At 52.9% G+C, this 27,500-nt stretch overlaps 2 protein-coding genes across 2 annotated transcripts in view; both read right to left on the minus strand.

The window, feature by feature from the left end:
* Positions 1-10,008, minus strand: part of trap1 (TNF receptor-associated protein 1) — a 41,986-nt gene extending 31,978 nt beyond the window's left edge. The window contains exons 1-7 of the mRNA XM_084462347.1: positions 9,845-10,008; positions 6,626-6,784; positions 6,454-6,536; positions 6,107-6,247; positions 5,588-5,659; positions 4,510-4,670; positions 275-384 (exon numbers count right to left, since the gene is read on the minus strand). Coding sequence (XP_084318473.1) covers positions 275-384; positions 4,510-4,670; positions 5,588-5,659; positions 6,107-6,247; positions 6,454-6,536; positions 6,626-6,784; positions 9,845-9,965 — 847 coding nt within the window. The 5' untranslated portion in view covers positions 9,966-10,008. The remainder of the gene's footprint in view (positions 1-274; positions 385-4,509; positions 4,671-5,587; positions 5,660-6,106; positions 6,248-6,453; positions 6,537-6,625; positions 6,785-9,844) is intronic.
* A 770-nt stretch (positions 10,009-10,778) lies between these two features.
* Positions 10,779-27,500, minus strand: part of crebbpb (CREB binding lysine acetyltransferase b) — a gene marked incomplete at its 5' end in the record, with an annotated part of 104,490 nt that continues 87,768 nt past the window's right edge. Inside the window, 9 exon segments of the mRNA XM_084462351.1 lie at positions 10,779-12,066; positions 12,068-14,229; positions 15,571-15,852; positions 19,459-19,620; positions 20,491-20,658; positions 20,817-20,982; positions 22,883-22,996; positions 26,820-26,966; positions 27,446-27,500. The exon segment at positions 27,446-27,500 is cut by the window's right edge and continues 96 nt beyond it. Coding sequence (XP_084318477.1) covers positions 11,811-12,066; positions 12,068-14,229; positions 15,571-15,852; positions 19,459-19,620; positions 20,491-20,658; positions 20,817-20,982; positions 22,883-22,996; positions 26,820-26,966; positions 27,446-27,500 — 3,512 coding nt within the window. The 3' untranslated portion in view covers positions 10,779-11,810.

Genomic DNA, 27,500 nt, shown 5'->3' on the forward strand with positions numbered 1-27,500 from the left:
GGCTGACTATGTCTTTGCAAGGATAAGGTGTGCATGTGAGTGTGTGTGTGTGTGTGTGTGTGCGTGTGTGTGTCTAATTTTTCACTAAGTTCCACATAGACGTACACACAGACACACACACACGCAGACCTGCGAAACGTGGCACTTCCCACCCCCCATAGCTAAGTAGGACCTGGGTAGGTGGGTGAGAGTGTGCGTGTGCGTGTGTGTGTGTGTGTATGTGCGTGTGTGTGTGTGTGTGTGCGTGTGTGTGTTAGGGGAAGGGGGGCTGTACCTTTGACTCTGTCCTCAGAGGAGAATTCCTTGCAGTCGTCCTTGAGGTGCAGGACGATCTTGGTGCCCTGTCTGACCCCGCTGGCCTCGGCTATCTCAAACTCCCCCGACCTGCAGGGGACACAACACAGGTCGCTCAACACCCCAGACCTGCAGAGGACAGGTCGCTCAACACCCCAGACCTGCAGAGGACAGGTCGCTCAACACCCCAGACCTGCAGAGGACAGGTCGCTCAACACCCCAGACCTGCAGAGGACAGGTCGCTCAACACCCCAGACCTGCAGAGGACAGAACTCAGGTCGCTCAACACCCCAGACCTGCAGGGGACAGAACTCAGGTCGCTCAAGACCCCAGACCTGCAGAGGACAGAACTCAGGTCGCTCAAGACCCCAGACCTGCAGAGGACAGAACTCAGGTCGCTCAAGACCCCAGACCTGCAGAGGACAGAACTCAGGTCGCTCACGCTGCTTCTTGCTGGTCTGGGAACTGGGAAGCGCTGGGGTGGGAGGGGGGAACTGGGAAGCGCTGGGGTGGGAGGCGGGAACTGGGAAGCGCTGGGATGGGAGGCGGGAACTGGGAAGCGCTGGGATGGGAGGCGGGAACTGGGAAGCGCTGGGGTGGGAGGTGGGAACTGGGAAGCGCTGGGATGGGAGGCGGGAACTGGGAAGCGCTGGGGTGGGAGGTGGGAACTGGGAAGCGCTGGGATGGGAGGCGGGAACTGGGAAGCGCTGGGATGGGAGGCGGGAACTGGGAAGCGCTGGGATGGGAGGTGGGAACTGGGAAGCGCTGGGATGGGAGGCGGGAACTGGGAAGCGCTGGGATGGGAGGCGGGAACTGGGAAGCGCTGGGATGGGAGGCGGGAACTGGGAAGCGCTGGGGTGGGAGGCGGGAACTGGGAAGCGCTGGGGTGGGAGGTGGGAACTGGGAAGCGCTGGGATGGGAGGCGGGAACTGGGAAGCGCTGGGGTGGGAGGTGGGAACTGGGAAGCGCTGGGGTGGGAGGTGGGAACTGGGAAGCGCTGGGATGGGAGGCGGGAACTGGGAAGCGCTGGGGTGGGAGGTGGGAACTGGGAAGCGCTGGGGTGGGAGGCGGGAGAGACGGAGAACGGCGTCGCCCACGAGGCAAGCGCGTTACAGTCAACAACAACAGCTCGGAACAAAGAAAGTTAGACGTTAGCTAGCTTTGTTTGCCAAACCAGTGACAACGCTCTACGTGGTGTTTTGCACGTACAAAAGAGGTAGCGAACATGTCCTCAGATAACAGTTGGGGTATACTGCGTCTACGACTGATTTAATGACACAAATAAGACAGAAATGCTAATAAAACAGTATTAATGAAGTTTCAATTAGTTACACAGGGAGTGGCCATCTTGTTCACGACGTCCAGAGCGAACTGGGGGGTGGGGTGGGGTCGAGTGGTACGAGGCCACGAGGGGAGAAAACAAGTGCAGAGGGGCGGTGTCGCAGGCAAAGCCGTGCCCTAGAGGACGAACTCATGCACCGTTTTTAACTTAATATAGCAGATTACTAATTTGTACAGAAGTATTAGAATTATTTTGGGTATATTCCACTTTCCAAAGCCATGTGACATGTGAATGCAGGGTAGTGATGCCCAGTGACTTGTTTGTCACCTTCCATGTGCTGCCTCCCTTTGTTTGAGTAGGAGGGGGTCAAAACAGAGGGGGAGGAGCCAAACCCTTTTATACAGGGGTGCCAAGGGACGTACCAAGTCAGGGACAAGAAGAGGGGGAAATCAGGAGCAGTGGGGTTCTAAGACCTGGCTCGTTATTTGAGTATCCTGAGTTAAAATGTGTAGTATTATTCTTTGGATTGATGTTTGGGTGTTTATCTTTATGTTGGAGACTGTTCTGGTTCTATCCGGTTCTTGAATGTATTAATGATTTTTGGTTTGTCTCGGTAGGAGGGGCTACTCCTTTATGGAGGCCGGTGTAGAAGTCCTCAGGTGGAAGTCTGGGGCGAGCCCTGATGTGATATGTACCCTGAGGGCCCATGTCCCTAAGGGCCAAGTTTATTTGATGTGGACTGGTCAGCTTGTTCTGATGTGTTGTGTTGGACCTGTCCTGTAAATGATCACCTCCAGTCCTCTACATGTAAATAAACCTCATGGTGATTCTCTTCAGCCTCAGAAGCTCCGTCAGCCTCCTGCCATTAGGGCAACCCTACAGGCAGCATAAGTATCCCTCTGTCCTCATTCTCCAGCCCAGTCCAGTCCTTATACTCCATCACTGTAGTCCTTATACTCCATCACTGTAGTCCTCCATTATACTCCATTATACAACAGCTAGTTCCGACCGTGCATCGTGATTGGCTGATGCATTCAGAGCCGTGCCAATAACCACGACACACAGGCATCACTCCGTAAACGCTGTCAGCTGGTGTGAAGTTCCCATAGCAACGGTAAACAACAGAGAACTATTTGGGATTGTGGACAGCTGAAAGCAGTGTAGCTTCGTGAATTTAAGTTACAAACCCATCTTTTTTAAAAATATAACGACAGCGCACTGCTGTTGTATAAAAGCGGATGTTGTATGTTGTCATAGCTGTGCCCGTAACCATGACTGCTCCATGACTGTATCTATAAGCTCCTTCTGAGTAGGATTAAGGGGCGGCTGTAGCTCAGTTGGTAGAGCGGGTCGTTCAGTGATCGAAGGGTCAGTGGTTCGAATCCCAGCTCCGACTGTCCACATGTCGAAGTGTCCTTGAGCAAGACGCCTAACCCCAAATTGCTCCCAATGAGCAGGTTAGCACCTTGCATGGCAGCTGCCGCCATTGGTGTGTGAGTGTGTGTGTGAATGGGTGAATGAGAGGCCATTGTAAAGCGCTTTGAGTGCCGCTAAGGTGGAAAAGCGCTATATAAGTGCAGTCCATTTACCATTTACCATAGGATGTCTCCCTCTCTCCTTCTCTCGCGATACAGAATGCCATCCACCTTTATCTCTCTTGGTTCATATCCGTTCCCCCCCTCCATGTCCTGTCCTCCGTCCCTATCCTCAGCTCTCTCTCTCCTCCGTCCCTATCCTCAGCTCTCTCTCTCCTCCGTCCCTATCCTCAGCTCTCTCTCTCCTCCGTCCCTATCCTCAGCTCTCTCTCTCTCCTCCGTCCCTATCCTCAGCTCTCTCTCTCTCTTCATCCTCAGCTCTCTCTCTCTCCTCCGTCCCTATCCTCAGCTCTCTCTCTCTCCTCCGTCCCTATCCTCAGCTCTCTCTCTCTCTCTTCCTCCTAATGTAGCTCTCTCTCTCTCTTCATCCTAATGTAGATCTCTCTCTCTCCATCCTAATGTAGATCTCTCTCTCTCTCTTCATCCTAATGTAGATCTCTCTCTCTCTTCATCCTAATGTAGCTCTCTCTCTTCATCCTAATGTAGCTCTCTCTCTTCATCCTAATGTAGATCTCTCTCTCTCTCTCTTCATCCTAATGTAGCTCTCTCTCTTCATCCTAATGTAGCTCTCTCTCTCTCTTCATCCTAATGTAGCTCTCTCTCTCTCTTCATCCTAATGTAGCTCTCTCTCTTCATCCTAATGTAGCTCTCTCTCTCTCTTCATCCTAATGTAGATCTCTCTCTTCATCCTAATGTAGATCTCTCTCTCTCTCTTCATCCTAATGTAGATCTCTCTCTCTCTCTTCATCCTAATATAGATATCTCTCTTCATCCTAATGTAGATCTCTCTCTTCATCCTAATGTAGATCTCTCTCTCTCTCTTCATCCTAATGTAGATCTCTCTCTTCATCCTAATGTAGATCTCTCTCTTCATCCTAATGTAGATATCTCTCTTCATCCTAATGTAGATATCTCTCTTCATCCTAATGTAGCTCTCTCTCTTCATCCTAATGTAGCTCTCTCTCTCTCTTCATCCTAATGTAGCTCTCTCTCTCTCTTCATCCTAATGTAGCTCTCTCTCTTCATCCTAATGTAGATCTCTCTTCATCCTAATGTAGATCTCTCTCTTCATCCTAATGTAGCTCTCTCTCTTCGTCCTAATGTAGCTCTCTCTCTTCGTCCTAATGTAGATCTCTCTCTCTTCATCCTTTCCCTCTCTCCAACGAACCCACCTCTCCTCCTCTCCCTCTCTCCTACCCGCCCCCACCCCCCCGCCATCTACTTCCCCCACCACTCCCTTCCTCTATTCCACACACTCATCCCCCTCTCCATCCCTCCATCCTACCTCTTCTCCCCCTCCCTCTCCCTTACCCACCCGCCCCTCCTCCATCTCCCTACCCGTCCGAGGACCACTTGTATCCCGGGGCTCCGGGCTCGGTGCTCTGGGCGTAGACGTCCACGCGGTCCGACACCATGAAGGCCGAGTAGAAGCCCACGCCGAACTGGCCGATGATGGAGCCGCTGGCCTCCGCCTGGTTCTGCAGCGCGTCCAGGAAGTCCTGCGGGGAGGAGGGAGGGGGGGAGGGAGAGAGAGAGAGAGAGAGAGAGAGAGAGAGAGAGAGAGAAGGAATTGGGGGAAGGAGAGCAGGGAGAGAGAAGAGGAGAGTGGAGGGGTGAATAAAGTGGTGAAACAGATTCAGCTCTACTGACATAAGAAAGACGGTGACTAAAAGGGGCTCGGATGGGCGTGCATGGGACCAGGAGACCTGGTAGAGAGTGTGTGTGACCAGGGGACCTGGTAGAGAGTGTGGGACCAGGAGACCTGGTAGAGAGTGTGTGGGACCAGGGGACCTGGTAGGGAGGACAGGAGACCAGGGGACCTGGTAGAGAGTGTGTGGGACCAGGAGACCTGGTAGAGAGTGTGTGGGACCAGGTGACCTGGTAGAGAGTGTGTGGGACCAGGAGACCTGGTAGAGAGTGTGTGTGACCAGGTGACCTGGTAGAGAGTGTATGGAACCAGGGGACCTGGTAGAGAGTGTGTGTGACCAGGGGACCTGGTAGAGAGTGTGTGGGACCAGGGGACCTGGTAGAGAGTACAGGACCAGGGGACCTGGTAGAGAGTGTGGGACCAGGGGACCTGGTAGAGAGTGTGTGGGACCAGGGGACCTGGTAGAGAGTGTGTGACCAGGGGACCTGGTAGAGAGTGTGTGAGACCAGGGGACCTGGTAGAGAGTGTGTGTGACCAGGGGACCTGGTAGAGAGTGTGTGTGACCAGGAGACCTGGTAGAGAGTGTGTGGAACCAGGGGACCTGGTAGAGAGTGTGTGTGACCAGGGGACCTGGTAGAGAGTACAGGGGACCTGGTAGAGAGTGTGTGTGACCAGGGGACCTGGTAGAGAGTGTGTGTGACCAGGTGACCTGGTAGAGAGTGTGTACAGAGAACAAGAGATGAGTTGGACAGACAGAACAGCAGCTACCTTGGAGCCGGAGCGGGCGATCGTCCCCAGGTTGGCCACCAGCTCCTCTTGGTTCATCCCCACCCCTGTGTCCTAAGGAGGGACGGTAGGGGACAGTTGGGTCACACACACACACACACACACACACACACACACACACACACACACACTTTTCTTCCGCATCAAATAGAGAAATAATACAATGTTGTGTGTGACAGTTCATGTACATCCTGACTGTGAGCTGCGATGCAGCTGCGATGTCATTTTCCACCACCAGGTGGCAGACTTGACTCGGGTCAGATAGGATTGTGTAATAATGAGGACACATCAAAGCAGTGACTCAATATACAGCTGTGAAAGTCTGAAGCAGCGGTACTGAATAAGCACTGAACAAGCACTGACCGGGTCAAAAAAGACAAGGATGACGAGAGAAACATTTTTAGCCAATCAAAACCCTCTTTCTCAACATTACCGGAGGGTCACTCACTGGCCGTCGTCAGCGACTGAGAACGGCCGAGGTTTGGAGCGGCCGGCGCCTACCTGGATGGTGAAGGTGCCCTTGGCGGAGTCTGTCTGCAGGTGGATCTCCATGGGCGCCGTGGCGCCCCCTCCCGTCATCAGCTGGTGCCGCAGCTTCTCCAGGGCGTCGCTGCCGTTGGAGATCAGCTCACGGATGAACACCTGGGAGACGGGGTGGGAAACGGACGCCATCGAGTGGACGTGTAACTAACTAGGCGAGCCCAACACAGCTCAGCTAGGACAGACTCAGTTTGATGGTGTGAAAAAGCTATTGGTGGGGTGGCCTGAATGGAAACCAGTATTGTATACAGGACATGTATCAAACATACCCGTGTTTGCACGCTTCCCCTGCCTCGTCAAGAACTCACCTCCTTCTCAGAGTACAGAGACCGGGCGACGATGTCCAGCAGCTTCTTCGTCTCCGCCTGGAACTCGTGCTTGGAGGCGGAGCCTAGACAAGACAACAGGGAGTTGGAATCTCAATTTCACAATGTCTGTCCACAAATTGCTCACCGGCTGGTATTCGGACACCGATATCACCTTCTACGTTCTCTGTGTCGCTGATGATGGTGTGGAGGGGCTCTTCCTCTGGGACCTTCTCTGCCTCCTGGGTGCTGTAGTACCGGGTCAGCCCTGGGTGCTGCTGGCTCCACGCCCTGGCTCGGCTCCATCTCTGCTGCTGCTGGCTCACCTGGACATCTGATGACGAGGGCGGTTTGCGATTTATGGTGTGTTCGTTTGTGGTCGGAGGTGGCAAGTCGCAAGTGGCAAAATACCTACCTCCGACCTGTGTGCATTCAGCTATATACCATTATATCACAGTTACCTAGTTATATCTATATACCATTATATCACAGTTACCTAGTTATATCTATATACCATTATATCAGTTACCTAGTTATATCTATATACCATTATATCACAGTTACCTAGTTATATCTATATACCATTATATCACAGTTATCTAGTTATATCTATATACCATTATATCACAGTTACCTAGTTATATCTATATACCATTATATCACAGTTACCTAGTTATATCTATATACCATTATATCACAGTTACCTAGTTATATCTATATACCATTATATCACAGTTACCTAGTTATATCTATATACCATTATATCACAGTTACCTAGTTATATCTATATATCATTATATCACAGTTACCTAGTTATATCTATATACCATTATATCACAGTTACCTAGTTATATCTATATACCATTATATCACAGTTACCTAATTATATCTATATACCATTATATCACAGTTACCTAGTTATATCTATATACCATTATATCACAGTTACCTAGTTATATCTATATACCATTATATCACAGTTATCTAGTTATATCTATATACCATTATATCACAGTTACCTAGTTATATCTATATACCATTATATCACAGTTACCTAGTTATATCTATATACCATTATATCACAGTTACCTAGTTATATCTATATACCATTATATCAGTTACCTAGTTATATCTATATACCATTATATCACAGTTATCTAGTTATATCTATATACCATTATATCACAGTTACCTAGTTATATCTATATACCATTATATCAGTTACCTAGTTATATCTATATACCATTATATCACAGTTACCTAGTTATATCTATATACCATTATATCAGTTACCTAGTTATATCTATATACCATTATATCACAGTTACCTAGTTATATCTATATACCATTATATCACAGTTACCTAGTTATATATATATACCATTATATCAGTTACCTAGTTATATCTATATACCATTATATCACAGTTACCTAGTTATATCTATATACCATTATATCACAGTTACCTAGTTATATCTATATACCATTATATCACAGTTACCTAGTTATATCTATATACCATTATATCACAGTCACCTAGTTATATCTATATACCATTATATCACAGTGACCTAGTTATATCTATATACCATTATATCACAGTGACCTAGTTATATCTATATACCATTATATCACAGTGACCTAGTTATATCTATATACCATTATATCACAGTTACCTAGTTATATCTATATACCATTATATCACAGTTACCTAGTTATATCTATATACCATTATATCACAGTTATCTAGTTATATCTATATACCATTATATCACAGTTACCTAGTTATATCTATATACCATTATATCACAGTTACCTAGTTATATCTATATACCATTATATCACAGTTACCTAGTTATATCTATATACCATTATATCACAGTTACCTAGTTATATCTATATACCATTATATCACAGTTACCTAGTTATATCTATATACCATTATATCACAGTTACCTAGTTATATCTATATACCATTATATCACAGTTACCTAGTTATATCTATATACCATTATATCACAGTTACCTAGTTATATCTATATACCATTATATCACAGTTACCTAGTTATATCTATATACCATTATATCACAGTTACCTAGTTATATCTATATACCATTATATCACAGTTACCTAGTTATATCTATATACCATTATATCACAGTGACCTAGTTATATCTATATACCATTATATCACAGTGACCTAGTTATATCTATATACCATTATATCACAGTGACCTAGTTATATCTATATACCATTATATCAGTTACCTAGTTATATCTATATACCATTATATCAGTTACCTAGTTATATCTATATACCATTATATCACAGTTACCTAGTTATATCTATATACCATTATATCAGTTACCTAGTTATATCTATATACCATTATATCACAGTTACCTAGTTATATCTATATACCATTATATCAGTTACCTAGTTATATCTATATACCATTATATCACAGTTACCTAGTTATATCTATATACCATTATATCACAGTTACCTAGTTATATCTATACCATTATATCACAGTTACCTAGTTATATCTATATATCATTATATCACAGTTACCTAGTTATATCTATATACCATTATATCACAGTTACCTAGTTATATCTATATACCATTATATCACAGTTACCTAGTTATATCTATATACCATTATATCACAGTTACCTAGTTATATCTATATACCATTATATCAGTTACCTAGTTATATCTATATACCATTATATCACAGTTACCTAGTTATATCTATATACCATTATATCACAGTTACCTAGTTATATATATATACCATTATATCAGTTACCTAGTTATATCTATATACCATTATATCACAGTTACCTAGTTATATCTATATACCATTATATCACAGTTACCTAGTTATATCTATATACCATTATATCACAGTTACCTAGTTATATCTATATACCATTATATCACAGTTATCTAGTTATATCTATATACCATTATATCACAGTCACCTAGTTATATCTATATACCATTATATCACAGTTACCTAGTTATATCTAGTGCAGTTCATGAGGTGTTTTATTTAATCATTCCTAGCAAGTCGCAATTTGCACCTCCCAGTTCTAAACGAACGCACCCTAAGGACACCCGTCTATGTCACACAGCCAGCTGTCACTCATCACAGGTCTAGCTAGGCAGAGCTTCTCACGGCACTGATTAAAACACATAAAACACATAAAAACAGAGCTTTTGCACCTTTATCTTGCGCTAGCTGCCGGCATGTGGCATATTTTGCAACGTTGAAACAAACTTGCTAGCTAACTTCACTAGCATGCTAACGTAGCTGCTTATATCAGTGTTATGAGACCGGAGTTAGCAGTTAGCAGCTAGCTGCCCGGCGACACCGTGCTCACCTCCTCTGAACGGACCCGTGACGGTCCTACTACCCAGTCCTCGTCCAGCTGACAAGAACCTCGCATTGGCTCTTTGAGACGAACCCAAAGCGAACCTGAAGAGCTTGAGGCACCGAGACATGTTGATGCTGAGGTCGTTTGACCTGTTCTTCACACGCAGAACAAACGTGCGCCGGTCAGAGGAACAAGTGGGAGGTTGGGCGCATGAAAATGACGTCAGAAAAGTGACCAGCATATCGCCTGTGTAGAAATACGCCCCACTATAGCTGATGACACATTGGTAAGAGAGAGTACTGGGTGTGATGAGAGAGTACTGGGAGTGATGAGAGAGTACTGGGTGTGATGAGAGAGTACTGGGTGTGATGAGAGAGTACTGGGTGTGATGAGAGAGTACTGGGTGTGATGAGAGAGTACTGGGTGTGATGAGAGAGTACTGGGTGTGATGAGAGAGTACTGGGTGTGATGAGAGAGTACTGGGTGTGATAAGAGAGTACTGGGTGTGATGAGAGAGTACTGGGTGTGCATTGCCTCCGCTTGACACAGTTCAAGGGACTCATCTTTTTCAAACCTTTGGAGCGAATCCGAAGCAGGAATAGGTCATGTTCTGCATGTCTTGTTTGATGAGGTAGCGATGAAGGCCCCTGAAGGTCACAGAAGGTGTTGGCTGCCAAAAAGCTTTCGTTGTGCATGTTTCATGACTGTCAGATTGTCTAAATTCAAACAATAATGCTGAAATACACTAATATATGTGCATAATCATGAGTTTTCAACTACTGTATGCTTGCCTGAAATAAAGTGCACAAAAATGGAACAGTGAGACTGAATTTGTCTGTTGCACACAGTTTAATTAACAATATGGTATATAAGTAAGAAATGAGTCAATTTAACCAGTTTGTACAGTGAATTTGTTCCTCTTTTCTGCGTATTTACAGTATTGTCCGCCTGCATGATTTACATTAGAGAACAGTTCACCCTCAATTCAAGTTTAATGCGAGAGGAAAAAGGATGCCTAGAACTCTCTAGACACAAACCAGCAGATACGTATACCCCACCACAGTTGGACTGAGGACCAGTCTAGGTATACCCCACCACAGTTAGACTGAGAGGACCAGTCTAACGGGTATAACCCACCACAGTTAGACTGAGAAGACCAGTCTAGGTATACCCCACCACAGTTAAGCTGAGATCAAGACTTCTTCATGAGAAATACTTTAGATTGAAGGAGAAACAAAGCAACAAATCAACATCTGCGAGACAGAAATCCTGGTTCCAAGCCAGTAAAATTAACATTCCGGCACCTGTGAATGAACAAGCTTTTGTGCGTCTCTTTGCACACCTGCATTTGGGTTTGGGTGTGTGCGATGGTTCCTAGCTCTATACAAATACATTAATCGCTCATAGACTCTGCAAAAAGGAGAGAAACCAACTCCCAAAGGTACTTTCCCAAAGGCATGTCCATCTGAAAAACAATGCTTATTAGAATAAATTAGCCGGGAATGGAGAGAGGGAGCGAAATCTGGCAAAAAGTTCTCAGACAAACTATTGTACAGTCTTCTCAACAAAAATGCTATTGATTTTGCAAAGGTACAAAATAAAAAATAAAAATTGAATAATAAAATGAAATATTTTAGTTTTGTTTTGAGAAGTTTCATTAAAAAAAAGGTTCATACCAGAGCATAACGAAAGAAAAACACAAATTAACAACAACACGAAGACCAGGACAAAATGAATTGCTGGTCTGAACCAAAAATATATTCTTTGTGTCTTAATTCTCCTCTTTAAACAGCGATTCTTGAACCCCCTCCAGGCGTGGGAGGAATAGCAGTCCCTTGGTCAGGATAACGTTCACAGTCCTTAGGCCTCATTTGACTCATTTCTTTGTATTTCTTTTTAAATTTTTACATCAGTCAGTACAAAAGTTCTCGGCGAAAACGCAGAACAAGGCCTTCCGTCGCGTCACGAAATGCTACAATCCTTCGACGAACTTCTCTAGCGTGTCCCCCGTGGCGTCCCCAACCATCCCCATGTCACTGCTCAGCCCCCCGCGGCCCGGCGGGTTCAGCTGCGGGAGCATGGCGCTCTGCTCCGTCGGGCACAGGTGTCCCGGGTCCATGGCCCCGCCCAGGCTGGGGTGGGGCGAGCTGGAGTGGAGGGCGCCGTGCTGGGGGGAGGGCTGCGGCTGGATCCGGGGGGAGGGGCTGGAATGCGGCGGCTGCGAGGGGGGGGGGGCAGGACGACTGCACCGGGGCCGGGGAGCGCACCTGGTTGCCCAGCGCGTTGGCCATGGCCTGGCCGGGCAGGTGGGCGCCCCCGGGGGGCGGGCCCTGGAGCATGTGGGGCGGCTGGGGGCTCATGGTGTTACCCTGCGCCGGCGAGCTCATCTGCTGCTTCAGCATCTGCTGCTGCTGCTGGAGCATGCGCTGCTGCAGGAGGTTCTGGGGCCCCTCCATGCCCATGCCGGGCTGACCCATCGGGGCCATGGGGCCCCCGCTCCCCTGCATGGCCATCTGCTGCTGCATGCGGAGCTGGGAGTAGGTGGGGCCCCCGCCCTGCTGCTGCTGCTGGGGGGGGAACTGCCCGTGGCCCTGCGGCATGCCTCCCTGCTGCAGCTGCATCTGCTGCATGCGGAGCAGCTGCCTGCGGTAGAGCTGCGGGTTGCCGTTGTGCGCGGCGTTCATCAGCGGCCCCTGGGGGCCCATGGCGGCCATGCCCTGGGGCGTAGCCATGCCCTGGGGCGCGGCCTGCGGGGGCGCGGCCTGCTGCTGCTGCTGGGGGGGCATCCCCGGCCTCTGCGACGCCCCGGGCTGCATTGCCGCCATGGCCTGGGGCCCCAGCATGCCCTGGGGGTTCTGGTTCTGGGGGTTGGGCTGCTGGGGCTGGCTGGCCTGGTACTTGGCCGTCCGCTGCTTGATGAAGGCGGCCATGAGGTGCGGGTTGGACTTGAGGATGTTGAGGACCTGCTGCTGCTGCATGGGCGAGCTGGGCGACTTGAGCGTGCGCAGGAGGTCCTGCAGGGCGGTGGGGGGGATGTTGCCGGGCATGCGCGGCTGCATGCCCTGCTGCTGCTGCTGGGAGGGGCCCTGAGGGGCCATGACCCCGCCGGGCATCTGGAGGCCCTGCTGCTGCTGCTGGGAGGGGCCCTGAGGGGTCATGACCCCGCCGGGCATCTGGAGGCCCTGCTGCTGCATCATGGGCCTCTGCTGCATGAGCTGGGCCTGCTGTGGCGCGGGGGGGCCTCCCGGAGCCTGCTGGGGGGCCATGGGGCCCTGCTGGGGGGGCCCTTGCTGCTGCTGCTGCTGGGGGGGTCCCTGGAGGGGGTTCTGCATCCCGGGCCCCCACTGGCCCTGCTGCTGCATGGCCTGCATCACCTGGGGGCCCCGTGGTCCTGCCATCATTTGCATCTGGCCAGGCAGGGGCCCCCCCATGCGGGGGTGATTCATGGGGACCCCGTTCATGGGGTAGTTCTGCTGCTGCTGTAGTTGTTGTTGTTGTTGTTGTTGCTGTTGTTGTTGCTGCTGCTGCTGCTTGGCCTTGGCCACCATCTCAATCTGCCGCGCCATCTTCAGGGCCGCCAGCGGGGGCTGCTGCTGCGTCTGGGGGGGCGGTTGCTGGGGGCCCATGCTGGGCAGGGGGGACTGCTGCTGGTGGAGCGGGGAGGACTGGGGGCCCGGCTTGCCCTGCGGCACCGGCGTGGGGGGCTGGCTGCCACGCCCACCTCCGGGGAAGCCCTGGGACATGGCGGCGGCGGAGTTGGGGGGCGGCGGCTGCTGCTGCTGGGGGGGAGGGGCCTGGCTGGGCAGGGGCTGGGGTGTCTGCGGCGTGCCGGGCTGCTGGCCGGACGAGGACGAGGAGGACGACGAGGACGAGGAGGAGGTGGGGGTGCCGGGAGCCGCCGAGGTAGCCGGCGGCGACGGCAAGCTCTGGGGCATCCCGCGGCCCGCCATGGTGGCCATGCGCCGGCGCATCATCTGCGCCTGCTGCAGCCGGTGCTGCAGCTGCTGCTGGCGCAGCTTGTGCTTGATGTTGAGGCAGAAGGGCACCGGGCACTTGTTCTCCTGGCAGTGCTTGGCGTGGTAGCAGCACAGCGCGATCAGCTGCTTGCACACCGGGCAGCCGCCGTTCGTCTTGCGCTTGCAGCCCTTGGTGTGCTGGACCACGCGCTTCATCTTCTGGCAGGAGGGCAGCGAGCAGTTGGCGTTGCGGCACTGGCAGGCGTGCACCAGCGACTGGATGCAGCGCTGGATGCTGAGGCGCCGGCTCTCCTGCGGGGACTTGGAGGCCTCGCCGCCGGCGCCGTTGCTGTCGTCGTCCAGGCCCAGACCCCACTTCACCATCTGGTGCTCGTGGCCCTTGGCGTTGTAGCAGTTGATGCACAGGTCGAAGTCCTGGAGAGGGGGGGAGAGCCGCAGATATTAGAACAGGGCGATACTAGTAAAACAAGTGTGTGTGTGTGTGTGTGTGTGTGTGCCTGTAAAACTACCTTTGTGGGGCCCAGATGTCCCCCACAAGGATAGTGAAACAAGATTTTTTTTTTTTTTTGATGAGCCCCATAAGGTTAGGGTTCATTTTAGGGTCAAAGGTTAGGGTTTAGGGCTTGTGTTACAATTAAGGGTAGGGTTAGGGGTCAAAAGGTTATGTTTAGGGTTGGGTTTACATTTTATGGCTACGGTTAGGTTTAGGGACCCCACAAGGATATAAATGCTAAATTGTGTGTGTGTGTGTGTGTGTGTGTGTGTGTGTACCCACCTCGCAGACGGTGCAGTGCCAGCGCGTCTCTACGTGGTGTTTGTGTGTGTGTGTAGGTAGGTGTGTGTGTGTGTGTGTGTGTAGGTAGGTGTGTGTGTAGGTGTGTGTGTGTGTGTGTGTGTGTGTGTGTGTAGGTAGGTGTGTGTGTGTGTGTAGGTAGGTGTGTGTGTGTGTGTAGGTAGGTGTGTGTGTAGGTGTGTGTGTGTGTGTGTGTGTGTACCCACCTCACACACGGTGCAGTGCCAGCGCGTCTCTACGTGGTGTGTGTGTGTGTGTGTAGGTAGGTGTGTGTGTGTGTGTGAGTGTAGGTAGGTGTGTGTGTGTGTAGGTAGGTGTGTGTGTGTGTGTAGGTAGGTGTGTGTGTGTGTAGGTGTGTGTGTGTGTGTGTGTAGGTAGGTGTGTGTGTGTGTGTGTAGGTAGGTGTGTGTGTGTGTGTACGTAGATGTGTGTGTGTGTAGGTGTGTGTGTGTGTGTAGGTAGGTGTGTGTGTAGGTGTAGGTGTGTGTGTGTAGGTAGGTGTGTGTGTGTGTGTGTAGGTAGGTGTGTGTGTGTGTGTGTGTGTGTGTGTAGGTAGGTGTGTGTGTGTGTAGGTAGGTGTGTGTGTAGGTAGGTGTGTGTGTGTGTGTGTGTGTGTGTAGGTAGGTGTGTGTGTGTGTGTGTGTAGGTAGGTGTGTAGGTAGGTGTGTGTGTGTGTATAGGTAGGTGTGTGTGTGTGTGTGTGTGTAGGTAGGTGTGTGTGTGTGTGTGTAGGTAGGTGTGTGTGTGTAGGTAGGTGTGTAGGTAGGTGTGTGTGTGTAGGTAGGTGTGTGTGTGTAGGTAGGTGTGTAGGTAGGTGTGTGTGTGTGTATAGGTAGGTGTGTGTGTGTGTGTGTGTGTGTAGGTAGGTGTGTGTGTGTAGGTAGGTGTGTAGGTAGGTGTGTGTGTGTGTATAGGTAGGTGTGTGTGTGTGTGTGTGTGTGTGTGTGTGTGTGTGTACCCACCTCACACACGGTGCAGTGCCAGCGCGTCTCTACGTGGTGTTTGCACTCGTTGCATGTGTAGACGAAGCGGTCGTGTCCCTGGTTGTGCAGCTCGACCAGCATGCACATGGAGCTCCACTTGCAGCGCCGCAGGGAGCTGAACTCCCAGTGCTTGTCCCTCGCCAGCGTCAGGAAGGCGTCGCGCCCGTCCATCAGGTCGCAGGTCAGCAGCGGGTCGGGGTCCATGATGGGCGGCAGCGTGTTGATGACGGGCCCGGCGTGCAGGTGGATCACGAAGAACACCTGGCGGAGGAGAGGGACACACACACACACACACATGCACACACACAGGCAAGTGGGAGGGGGGAGAGGGGAGGGGAGGAGGAGAGGAGGAGGGGGTGGGAGGAGGAGGGGGTGGGAGAGGGGAGGGGAGGAGAGGAGGAGGGGGTGGGAGAGGGGAGGAGAGGGGAGGGAGAGGGGAGGGAGAGGGGAGGAGAGGGGAGGAGGAGGGGGTGGGAGAGGGGAGGGGAGGAGGTGGGAGAGGGGAGGGGAGGAGGGGGTGGGAGAGGGGAGGGGAGGAGGAGAGGAGGAGGGGAGGAGGAGAGGAGGAGAGGAGGAGGGGAGGGGAGGAGGAGGGGGGGGGGAGAGGGGAGGGGAGGAGAGGAGGAGGGGGTGGGAGAGGGGAGGGGAGGAGAGGAGGAGGGGGTGGGAGAGGGGAGGAGAGGGGAGGGAGAGGGGAGGGGAGGAGGAGAGGAGGAGAGGAGGAGGGGAGGGGAGGGGAGGAGAGGAGGGGGTGGGAGAGGGGAGGGGAGGAGAGGAGGAGGGGGTGGGAGAGGGGAGGAGGGGGTGGGAGAGGGGAGGGGAGGGGAGGGAGAGGGGAGGGAGAGGGGAGGAGAGGAGGAGAGGAGGAGAGGAGGGGAGGAGAGGAGGGGGTGGGAGAGGGGAGGAGAGGGGAGGGAGAGGGGAGGGAGAGGGGAGGAGAGGAGGAGGGGAGGGGAGGAGAGGAGGAGGGGGTGGGAGAGGGGAGGGGAGGAGAGGAGGAGGGGGTGGGAGAGGGGAGGGGAGGAGGAGAGGAGGAGAGGAGGAGGGGAGGGGAGGAGGAGGGGGTGGGAGAGGGGAGGGGAGGAGAGGAGGAGGGGGTGGGAGAGGGGAGGAGGGGGTGGGAGAGGGGAGGGGAGGAGGAGAGGAGGAGAGGAGGAGGGGAGGAGGAGGGGGTGGGAGAGGGGAGGGGAGGAGAGGAGGAGGGGGTGGGAGAGGGGAGGGGAGGAGAGGAGGAGGGGGTGGGAGAGGGGAGGAGGGGGTGGGAGAGGGGAGGGGAGGAGGAGAGGAGGAGGGGAGGAGGAGGGGGTGGGAGAGGGGAGGGGAGGAGAGGAGGAGGGGGTGGGAGAGGGGAGGGGAGGAGAGGAGGAGGGGGTGGGAGAGGGGAGGGGAGGGGAGGGGAGGGGAGGGGAGGGGAGGGGAGGGGAGGGGAGGGGAGGGGAGGGGAGGGGAGGGAGAGGGGAGGAGAGGAGAGGAGTGGGGAGGGGAGGAGAGGAGAGGAGAGGAGAATACACAAGTGTTAGTTATAAGCAGTATTGTGTTAAAGCTGGATCTTGTCGCGGAAATTCATAAACAGGAAAAGAGCTCGCCTCGTTTCTCAGTGGCGTTAACTGTGTTTAATAATACCATCGCAGTGGAGCAAACTTTTACAAGCAGGACACAAAGTCCATGGAAATTTCCGGAAAAAGTCCCGATCAGACAGTCGAACTGTGTTTTATACTCGAACTTCCACACACCCTCAAACATTCATCCTCTTCAACGGAAGCGCACTCTCCCAGCATACACACTCTGCACTCTCAGCGTTTCATTTCTAACCAGCATGCTTTGCGGTTCCTGGTGCGTTTCTCTGCATTATTTCAGCACACAGGGGCGAATTCACTAAAGGATTGCGCAGCTTTTCCTGACGCAAAGCCTGTGCAAATAAGTCAAAAATTATGTTTGCTATTCACAAAGCCCTCGCAAAGGGTGAAATACGGTGTTAACTGCGTTGCGTTCGTCATTGCGTTGCTCTGCGCCGGTGTTATTAGCTCATATTTAAATTAGGTAATATGGGCGGAGAATGTTCCCCTTTCTATGCAAATGAACATTATTGCAAAACCCGCCCAATTCACAAACATCGGCGCAAATTGCCTCACGCAGTTAAAGTGAAATTAATACCGTTTTCAGAAACGTGGTGGTATTTAAGCGCAAGGGGTGTGTCGCGGCCAGCCTGTCCGCTGATCATGGCAGCAGTGATTGTTGCGAGGCGAAGGCATCGCAATGCCAGGCATGTTGTTCGTGAGAGAATATTTAGAAGAAGGTCACTTTTTGATTTAACACTAGAACCACCGCGGTAACTGTTTGGACACCAGAGCGCGCAGCTCTTCAGCCAACTGGAGGATGAAGTCGCGTCTGGGGAGGCTCAGTTGACTCTGCGTCTCTCCACCCGTCCCCAGCGAGTCCAAGCTCCCCCAATGAATATAATAGCCTACATAGCACGAAACTGTGCGTATAATAGTCTATACGCGAAACTGCGCATTCCCTATAGCTGTTCATTGAACGGCTGGGGGCCGATATAGGTATAAATAAATAAATAAAAACATAGCCTACACAATATTTGTTTTATTTGAATGGTCTTGAAAATATTTTGCTTTTGTATCATAGGTGACGGCAGGTATCATCTTCAGAAATGGATGATGACTCCCATGCGTAATCCTTCCAACGTTGGAGAGGTGGCGTACAACCGGGCTCACATCAGGACGCGCGGTGTGATTGAGTGCACATTTGGAATCCTGAAAAGCCGTTTAGATGCCTAGATCGTACCGGTGGGGCAATGTTATACACTCCCCCAAAAGTATGCCAGATCATCGTGCTGCAACTTGCATAACATAAAATGACAATTTTTCCTTTGTTCGTCTTTTTAAATCATTCCACCTCCGTTTGCAGTCTTCCGCGTTTACACACACAAATGGCACTGACTGATTGGGAAATTAAACCCCAAATATGATTTTTTGCTGCAGTTGTGATATTTGTTGCGGAAAGCTGTGAGACATGTTTTTGAACCTCGTCCGTGAGGCCTTCAAGTTCGCTGTCTGAAAATCGTATCTTTCTTTTTCTGTCTGCCATCGTCCAATGATATGCATACGAGTTGTATGCGCTGTATGCGCAGTATTTATAGTCATTTCCTATATCAGCAGCAAATTGCACTCAGCCGCAAACACCGAATGGGCGTGTTTGCGCTGGGATATTATTAGCGCAATGTCTTTAGTGAATAGGTTTTTAAAACGGAGCACATAGCGGGCGCAACTGACGCGCAATATTATGGTGCAATTAGCGGGCGCAATTTGCTTTAGTGAATTCGCCCCACAGTTTCCTACAAACTTCTCAACAAACAGGAAATGCTGATGAGATGAAAAGAGCATGAGAGTTCTCTCTCAGACTGCTAAAAGCCCTTTGCCCTGGTCAATCAACTGAACTGCCCCAGGGGGAGGTAAAAAACACGCTTTAATTCAGAAGAGGATGTTCATTTCCCCCTAATGTCTGCGATGAGTAGGGCTGGGTATCGAGTCGAATTTCAAGAATCGATTCGATTCCGATTCACAAGGTTCAGAATCGATTATCACGATTCAATATCGATTCGGTTAGTGTTACTAAAACCTGTTTTTCTTAGCTGTAACCTTAATTACATGACTGCCAAGTTAAGCAACACATCAATACTAGGGCTGGGTTCCAAAAATGAACGAACGAACAAACTATTCATACCTTCATTTATTAATTCATTCATTAAATAAAAGATCGATTTTGGGATTCATGAATGAATCAATGAATTGATTTTTTCAACCCAGCCCTAGCGATGAGGGAGCAGCAGGGCGTGGCCTATTACAGCCCCACCTCTTTGTGCTTCTCCAGAGTGGCGTAGAGCTTCTGGGACAGGTCGTTGGCCATGTTGGCCACGCCCGGCTTCTTCTTGCTGGCTCGGCTCACACTGCTGCTTTTCTTGTTCGTCTTCTTGTTGTTCTTCTTCTTGGCGTTCTTGCTGTCCACCTGGGCTCCCTGGACACACACACACACACACACACACACACACACACACACACGCGCACACACACACACACACACGCACACACACACACACACACACACACACACACACACACACACACGCACACGCACGCACACGCACGCACACACACATAAAGGGGAGGTGCGGACACGGATAAGGGAAGGGAAATGGACACTCACACCATCAGCCCGTATTCAGATTGATTGATTGATTAATTTTATTTATTTTTAAGACAGGGACAAGGTACAGTAGACATTTACCCTATAGAATAGGGAGAGATGCACTGTACAAGGTTTTAGCTAAACAGCTAATCTCCACCCGCAGTCCCTGGGCAAATAAATATACAGTCTTAAAATAGTGGGGCAAATAGTAAACAGTAGGAGAGTTACATACATAGAAGGAATACAAAAAAGTTATATAGCAAAGATTTCTCTCATCCCTATACCCTCATCCCTATACCCTCATCCCTATACCCTCATCCCTACACTCATCCCTATACACTCATCCCTATACCCTCATCCCTCTACCCTCATCCCTATACCCTCATCCCTCTACCCTCATCCCTATACCCTCATCCCTATACCCTCATCCCTATACCCTCATCCCAACCTCCCCAGACCCTTAAAAAACAAACCCTAAGTACAGCCCCCATACATATGTGCCACACACACACACACACACACACACACACACACACACACACACACACACACACACACACGCTGTGGCTGCTAAATCCTCAAGGGTTCGGAGAGATGAATCCCAGGCACAACCCGAGAGGAAAACGCTCGTCCTAATCGGAGCGAGGGGAGTGTTGACCTTTGAACTATACACCCCCCCCGAACCTCCTTGGCGCTCACCTCCGGGGCCTCGCAGGAGGCCGTGTTCTCCTCCTTCTTCCTCTCCTCCTCCTCCTGCTCCAGCTCCTTGATGCTCTCCTCCAGCACGTTGGGCCAGAAGTCGCCCTCGAAGTACGGCAGCTCGCTGGCGCTGGTGATGCGGTCCTCCGTGGCCTGCTTGAAGATGTCCTGCGCGCGCACACACACACACACACACACACACACACACACACACGGTCAGTCAAACTGTGCAGAGGGCGTATCCGTCCCACGCCTACAGAGATACAGCCCTCCTGCGGTGCGGTCCGCCCAGGGCGGGGCGAGGTCGAGGGGAGCCGACCGCTAACCTTGTAGTCGTGGAGGATCCTCTCGGCGAACGCCTTGTCCAGCATCTTCCGGTACCACTCCTGCAGGCGCTTGGGCTTGGGGATCTTCTGGTCGTCCGGGTGGCAGTGGAAGATGTAGTCGTCGCCCTCGCTGGGGGGGCACGCCCAGATGTGGCCCATCACGTACCTGCGGGGGGGGGGGAGGGGGGGGAGGGGGGGAGACGAGACTGTGTTAACCCTAACCCTAACCCTCGCTGGGGGGGCACGCCCAGATGTGACCCATCACGTACCTGCGGGGGGGGGGGAGGGGGAGACGAGCGCAAGTTCACCGCCGGTCCGACGGCGACTATTCGGCGGAGCTGAACGCAGGTTTATGGTGAAGTGTGTGTGGGAGGGGTGTGAGGGCGGGAGGGAGGGAGGGGTGTGAGGGCGGGAGGGAGGGTGGGAGGGGTGTGAGGGAGGGAGGGAGGGAGGGAGGGAGGGAGGGAGGGAGGGAGGGAGGGAGGGAGGGAGGGAGGGAGGGGGGGGTGTGAGGGAGGGGGGGGTGTGAGGGAGGGAGGGAGGGAGGGAGGGGTGTGAGGGAGGGAGGGGTGTGAGGGAGGGGGGGTGTGAGGGAGGGAGGGGTGTGAGGGAGGGGGGGGTGTGAGGGAGGGGGGGGTGTGAGGGAGGGAGGGAGGGAGGGAGGGGGGGGTGTGAGGGAGGGGGGGGTGTGAGGGAGGGGGGGGTGTGAGGGAGGGGGGGTGTGAGGGAGGGAGGGGTGTGAGGGAGGGGGGGTGTGAGGGAGGGAGGGGTGTGAGGGAGGGGGGGGTGTGAGGGAGGGGGGGGTGTGAGGGAGGGAGGGAGGGAGGGAGGGGGGGGTGTGAGGGAGGGAGGGGTGTGAGGGAGGGGGGGGTGTGAGGGAGGGAGGGAGGGAGGGAGGGAGGGGGGGGTGTGTGGGAGGGGTGTGAGGGAGGGAGGGAGGGAGGGAGGGAGGGAGGGAGGGAGGGGTGTGAGGGAGGGGGGGGTGTGAGGGAGGGGGGGGTGTGAGGGAGGGAGGGAGGGAGGGAGGGGTGTGAGGGAGGGGGGGGTGTGAGGGAGGGGGGGGTGTGAGGGAGGGGGGGTGTGAGGGAGGGAGGGAGGGAGGGAGGGGGGGGTGTGAGGGAGGGAGGGGTGTGAGGGAGGGAGGGAGGGAGGGAGGGAGGGAGGGAGGGAGGGAGGGAGGGGTGTGAGGGAGGGAGGGAGGGAGGGAGGGGGGGGTGTGTGTGAGGGAGGGGTGTGAGGGAGGGGGGGGTGTGAGGGAGGGAGGGAGGGAGGGAGGGAGGGAGGGAGGGGTGTGAGGGAGGGGGGGGTGTGAGGGAGGGAGGGAGGGAGGGAGGGGTGTGTGTGAGGGAGGGGTGTGAGGGAGGGAGGGAGGGAGGGAGGGAGGGAGGGGTGTGAGGGAGGGAGGGAGGGAGGGAGGGGGGGGTGTGTGTGAGGGAGGGGTGTGAGGGAGGGGGGGGTGTGAGGGAGGGAGGGAGGGAGGGAGGGAGGGAGGGAGGGGTGTGAGGGAGGGGGGGGTGTGAGGGAGGGAGGGAGGGAGGGAGGGGTGTGAGGGAGGGGGGGGTGTGAGGGAGGGGGGGGTGTGAGGGAGGGAGGGAGGGAGGGAGGGAGGGAGGGAGGGAGGGAGGGGTGTGAGGGAGGGGGGGGTGTGAGGGAGGGAGGGGTGTGAGGGAGGGAGGGAGGGAGGGAGGGGTGTGAGGGAGGGGGGGGGGGTGTGTGTGAGGGAGGGGTGTGAGGGAGGGGGGGGTGTGAGGGAGGGAGGGAGGGTGGGAGGGAGGGAGGGGGGGGTGTGAGGGAGGGAGGGGTGTGAGGGAGGGGGGGGTGTGGGAGGGTGGGTGTGAGGGAGGGAGGGAGGGGTGGGAGGGGTGTGAGGGAGGGAGGGAGGGAGGGGTGTGAGGGAGGGAGGGTGGGAGGGGTGTGAGGGGGGGGGGGGTGTGAGGGAGGGAGGGGTGTGAGGGAGGGAGGGAGGGGTGTGAGGGAGGGGGGGATGTGAGGGAGGGAGGGAGGGAGGGAGGGAGGGAGGGAGGGAGGGAGGGAGGGAGGGGTGTGAGGGGGGGAGGGACTCCTACCCGAGCTTCTTCACGTACTCCAGGTAGCCAATCAGGATCTCGTGGTAGACGGCCGTCCTCAGGCCGCGCGGTCTGAAGAAGTGAATACTGTCCAGGTACGATATATACACCCGTCTGAGAGGGGGAGGAGGAGGAGGAGAGAGGGGGAGGAGGAGGAGAGGGGGAGGAGGAGAGAGGGAGGAGAGAGAGGGGGAGGAGGAGGAGAGAGGGAGGAGAGAGAGGGGGAGGAGGAGGAGAGAGGGAGGAGGGGAGGGGGAGGAGGAGGAGAGGGAGTAGAGGGGGGGGGGAGGAGGAGGAGAGAGGGGGAGGAGGAGAGAGGGGGAGGAGGAGGAGAGAGGGAGGAGGAGGAGGAGGAGAAAGGGGGAGGAGGAGGAGAGAGGGGGAGGAGGAGGATAGAGGGAGGAGAGGGGGGGGAGGAGGAGGAGAGAGGGGGAGGAGGAGGAGAGGGGGGGGAGGAGGAGGAGGAGAAAGGGGGAGGAGGAGAGAGGGGGAGGAGGAGGAGAGAGGGAGGAGAGGGGGGGGGGGGGGAGAGGGTGAGGAGGAGAGAGGGGGAGGAGGAGGAGAGAGGGAGGAGAGGGGGGGGGGGAGGAGGAGGAGGAGAGAGGGGGAGGAGGAGGAGAGAGGGAGGAGAGGGGGGGGAGGAGGAGGAGGAGAGAGGGGGAGGAGGAGAGGGAAGACTGTGAGGTTAGCCTTTAACTGGACAGCCAACGACCCCCACCAGGCCCCCCAGAAGGTTTAGGCTTCTTGTCTTTGAAATCGAGAGTTTAACATGTTTTTGAATGATTTTTCACGGTGCCCACCCACATCCATTGTATGAACTAAACGGTTTTAGAGCAATTATCAGACTTTCTCAAACGTGCTAGTTTTGTCAACGTTTTGATCTGAACCATTGTATATGATGATAAGTAACCTTAAAACAGGGCTAACATGACTTCTCCCTTTACTACTCCTTTAAGAGTCCTGGAGAGAACTCCCCCCCCTTCCCCTTCCATGGCTCCTGTAGAGGCCCCCATGGCTCCTGTAGAGGCCCCCATGGCTCCTGTAGAGGCCCCTGTGGCTCCTGTAGGGGCCCCCATGGCTCCTGTAGAGGCCCCCATGGCTCCTGTAGAGGCCCCTGTGGCTCCTGTAGAGGCCCCTGTGGCTCCTGTAGGGGCCCCCATGGCTCCTGTAGAGGCCCCCATGGCTCCTGTAGAGGCCCCTGTGGCTCCTGTAGAGGCCCCCATGGCTCCTGTAGAGGCCCCCATGGCTCCTGTAGAGGCCCCCATGGCTCCTGTAGAGGCCCCTGTGGCTCCTGTAGGGGCCCCCATGGCTCCTGTAGAGGCCCCTGTGGCTCCTGTAGAGGCCCCCATGGCTCCTGTAGAGGCCCCTGTGGCTCCTGTAGAGGCCCCTGTGGCTCCTGTAGGGGCCCCTGTGGCTCCTGTAGAGGCCCCCATGGCTCCTGTAGGGGCCCCCATGGCTCCTGTAGAGGCCCCCTACTGTCCTCGTGTCCAGCTCCGTCCCACTGTGCGTTAGCAGCTTTACCTAGTTTACTCTGCATCCTTTATGAGCCTGTCTGCTAAGTGCTTATTATGTGATACACTTAAATATCCTATTATAGACTACAAGGATCGCTAACATATAATGGCCATGTAGGTAGCATCTCTGTAAATATTTATCTACTCTACTGATAGCCATGTCTCTCTTATGAAGTATTAGCCCATGTTTAGTGCTCTGTAAATGTACCTAGCCACTAAGACGTAAACATTTTACAGGAGCTTGCTCGATCGTCTCGTTGAGAGATATTAGGGAAGAATTTTTACAGCTCACCTTTTTCGTCCCACGGGTGAAACAGTTTTCTTTTTACTTCCCTCTGGAAAATGTAGAGGTAGGACCTATGTCCATCCCCTCATTGCTCTCTGTAAAGCGCATTGTGTTGCCTCTGTGTATGAAATGCGCTATACACATTGTTTACCCCTTAAGGAACATTGCCAAGGTGCAACCCTTTCTCTCTCAGGCTGACACCGAAAGACTAATGCATGCTTTCATCACAAGCAGGCTGGACTACTGCACTGCTCTACTAGCAGGCCTACCAAAGAAAGCAATCTCTAAGCTACAAATGATACATAATGCTGGAGCACGAGTCCTCACTAAGACTAGACGAAGGGCACACATCACACCAGCCTTAAAATCACTACACTGTTTACCTGTCAACTCTAGAATAGACTTTAAAATACTATTACTAGTCAATAAATATCTCCACAGTCACGCACCAGAATACATTTCAGACATGCTTGTTAGGTACATGCCCAACAGACCACTCAGATCCTCAGGTACTGAACTTTTAACAGTTCCAAAAGCCAGGACCAAGAAACACGGAGAGGCAGCTTTTAGTTTCTATGCCCCCAACCTCTGGAACACCCTGCCGGAGTGCCTAAGAAGGGCCGAAACAACGGAGGTGTTCAAGCGAGATCTCAAGACGTACCCCTGGGTGATACTGTTTTTTTGCTTCCCTCTGGAATATGTAGAGGGAGGTCGTATGGTTGTATGGGTATGAAATGCGCTATACAAATAAAGCTTTGATTGCAAAAATAAATTCTAGGGGAAACACCGGTAGTACATGGATCCTGACGCTGAGGCGCTACCCTGGTGTTGGGGAGGTCTACCTGGTGTTGAGGTTTACCTGGTGTTGGGGAGGTCTACCTGGTGTTGGGGAGGTCTACCTGGTGTTGGGGAGGTCTGGTGTTGGGGAGGTCTACCTGGTGTTGGGGAGGTCTACCTGGTGTTGGGGAGGTTTACCTGGTGTTGGGGAGGTTTACCTGGTGTTGGGGAGGTCTACCTGGTGTTGGGGAGGTTTACCTGGTGTTGGGGAGGTTTACCTGGTGTTGGGGAGGTCTACCTGGTGTTGGGGAGGTTTACCTGGTGTTGGGGAGGTCTACCTGGTGTTGGGAAGGTTTACCTGGTGTTGGGGAGGCCTACCTGGTGTTGGGGAGGTCTACCTGGTGTTGGGGAGGTCTACCTGGTGTTGGGGAGGTCTACCTGGTGTTGGGGAGGTCTACCTGGTGTTGAGGTTCACCTGGTGTTGGGGAGGTCTACCTGGTGTTGAGGTCTACCTGGTGTTGGGGAGGTTTACCTGGTGTTGGGGAGGTTTACCTGGTGTTGGGGAGGTCTACCTGGTGTTGGGGAGGTCTACCTGGTGTTGAGGTCTACCTGGTGTTGAGGTCTACCTGGTGTTGGGGAGGTTTACCTGGTGTTGGGGAGGTCTACCTGGTGTTGGGGAGGTTTACCTGGTGTTGGGATGGCCTACCTGGTGTTGGGGAGGTCTACCTGGTGTTGGGGAGGTCTACCTGGTGTTGAGGTTCACCTGGTGTTGGGGAGGTCTACCTGGTGTTGAGGTTTACCTGGTGTTCGGGAGGTTTACCTGGTGTTGAGGTCTACCTGGTGTTGGGGAGGTCTACCTGGTGTTGGGGAGGTTTACCTGGTGTTGGGGAGGTTTACCTGGTGTTGAGGTCTACCTGGTGTTGGGGAGGTCTACCTGGTGTTGAGGTTTACCTGGTGTTGGGGAGGTTTACCTGGTGTTGAGGTCTACCTGGTGTTGGGGAGGTCTACCTGGTGTTGAGGTCTACCTGGTGTTGGGGAGGTCTACCTGGTGTTGGGGAGGTCTACCTGGTGTTGAGGTCTACCTGGTGTTGGGGAGGTCTACCTGGTGTTGGGGAGGTCTACCTGGTGTTGGGGAGGTCTACCTGGTGTTGGGGAGGTTTACCTGGTGTTGAGGAGGTTTACCTGGTGTTGGGGAGGTCTACCTGGTGTTGGGGAGGTCTACCTGGTGTTGGGGAGGTCTACCTGGTGTTGGGGAGGTTTACCTGGTGTTGGGGAGGTCTACCTGGTGTTGGGGAGGTCTACCTGGTGTTGAGGCGCTCACCTGGTGTTGAGGAGGTCTACCTGGTGTTGAGGCGCTCACCTGGTGTTGGGGAAGGAGCACTCGGAGCCGTACTCCTGGACGTGCATGCCGAAGAAGCACACGTCCACGCCGTCGATCTCCTCAAACGCAAAAAGTGCTTTGGTTCTGTAGGGGAAGCTCTCCATCATCTCACCAGAGTCCGCGAACCTGCGAGGGCCGACGGACACCCAACAAATCACCCTTCTGAGTAGGGCTGGGCTTTAAAAATCGATTCATCGATTCTGAATCGATTCTGAATCAAATGATTCAGAATCGATTCATGAATCCCAAAATCGATCTTTTATTTAATGAATGAATGAATAAATGAAGGTATGAATAGTACATTCATTCATTCATTCATTCATGGAAATCAGTATCGATACCCAGCCCTAGTATTGATGTGTACTTGGCAGTCATGTAATTAAGGTTACAGCTAAGAAAAACAGGTTTTAGTAACACTAACCGAATCGATATTGAATCGAATCGAATCGTGATAATCGATTCTGAACCTTGTGAATCGGAATCGAATTGTTTTTGAAATTCGACTCGATACCCAGCCCTACTTCTGAGACTAACAAACTCTTTATTTCTTTTTCTTTCGATGGGAAGCGATGATTCTGCCGCTGTGCGGCGTGCGCTGGTCCTACCTGGATTTCATGCCAGGCTTGACCTCCACCGTCTTGTCGGAGCTGGCCACCACCC

The sequence above is a fragment of the Borostomias antarcticus genome, assembly GCF_949987555.1.
Source record: "Borostomias antarcticus genome assembly, contig: scaffold_155, whole genome shotgun sequence".
In the NCBI taxonomy this organism is placed as follows: Eukaryota; Metazoa; Chordata; class Actinopteri; order Stomiiformes; family Stomiidae; genus Borostomias; species Borostomias antarcticus.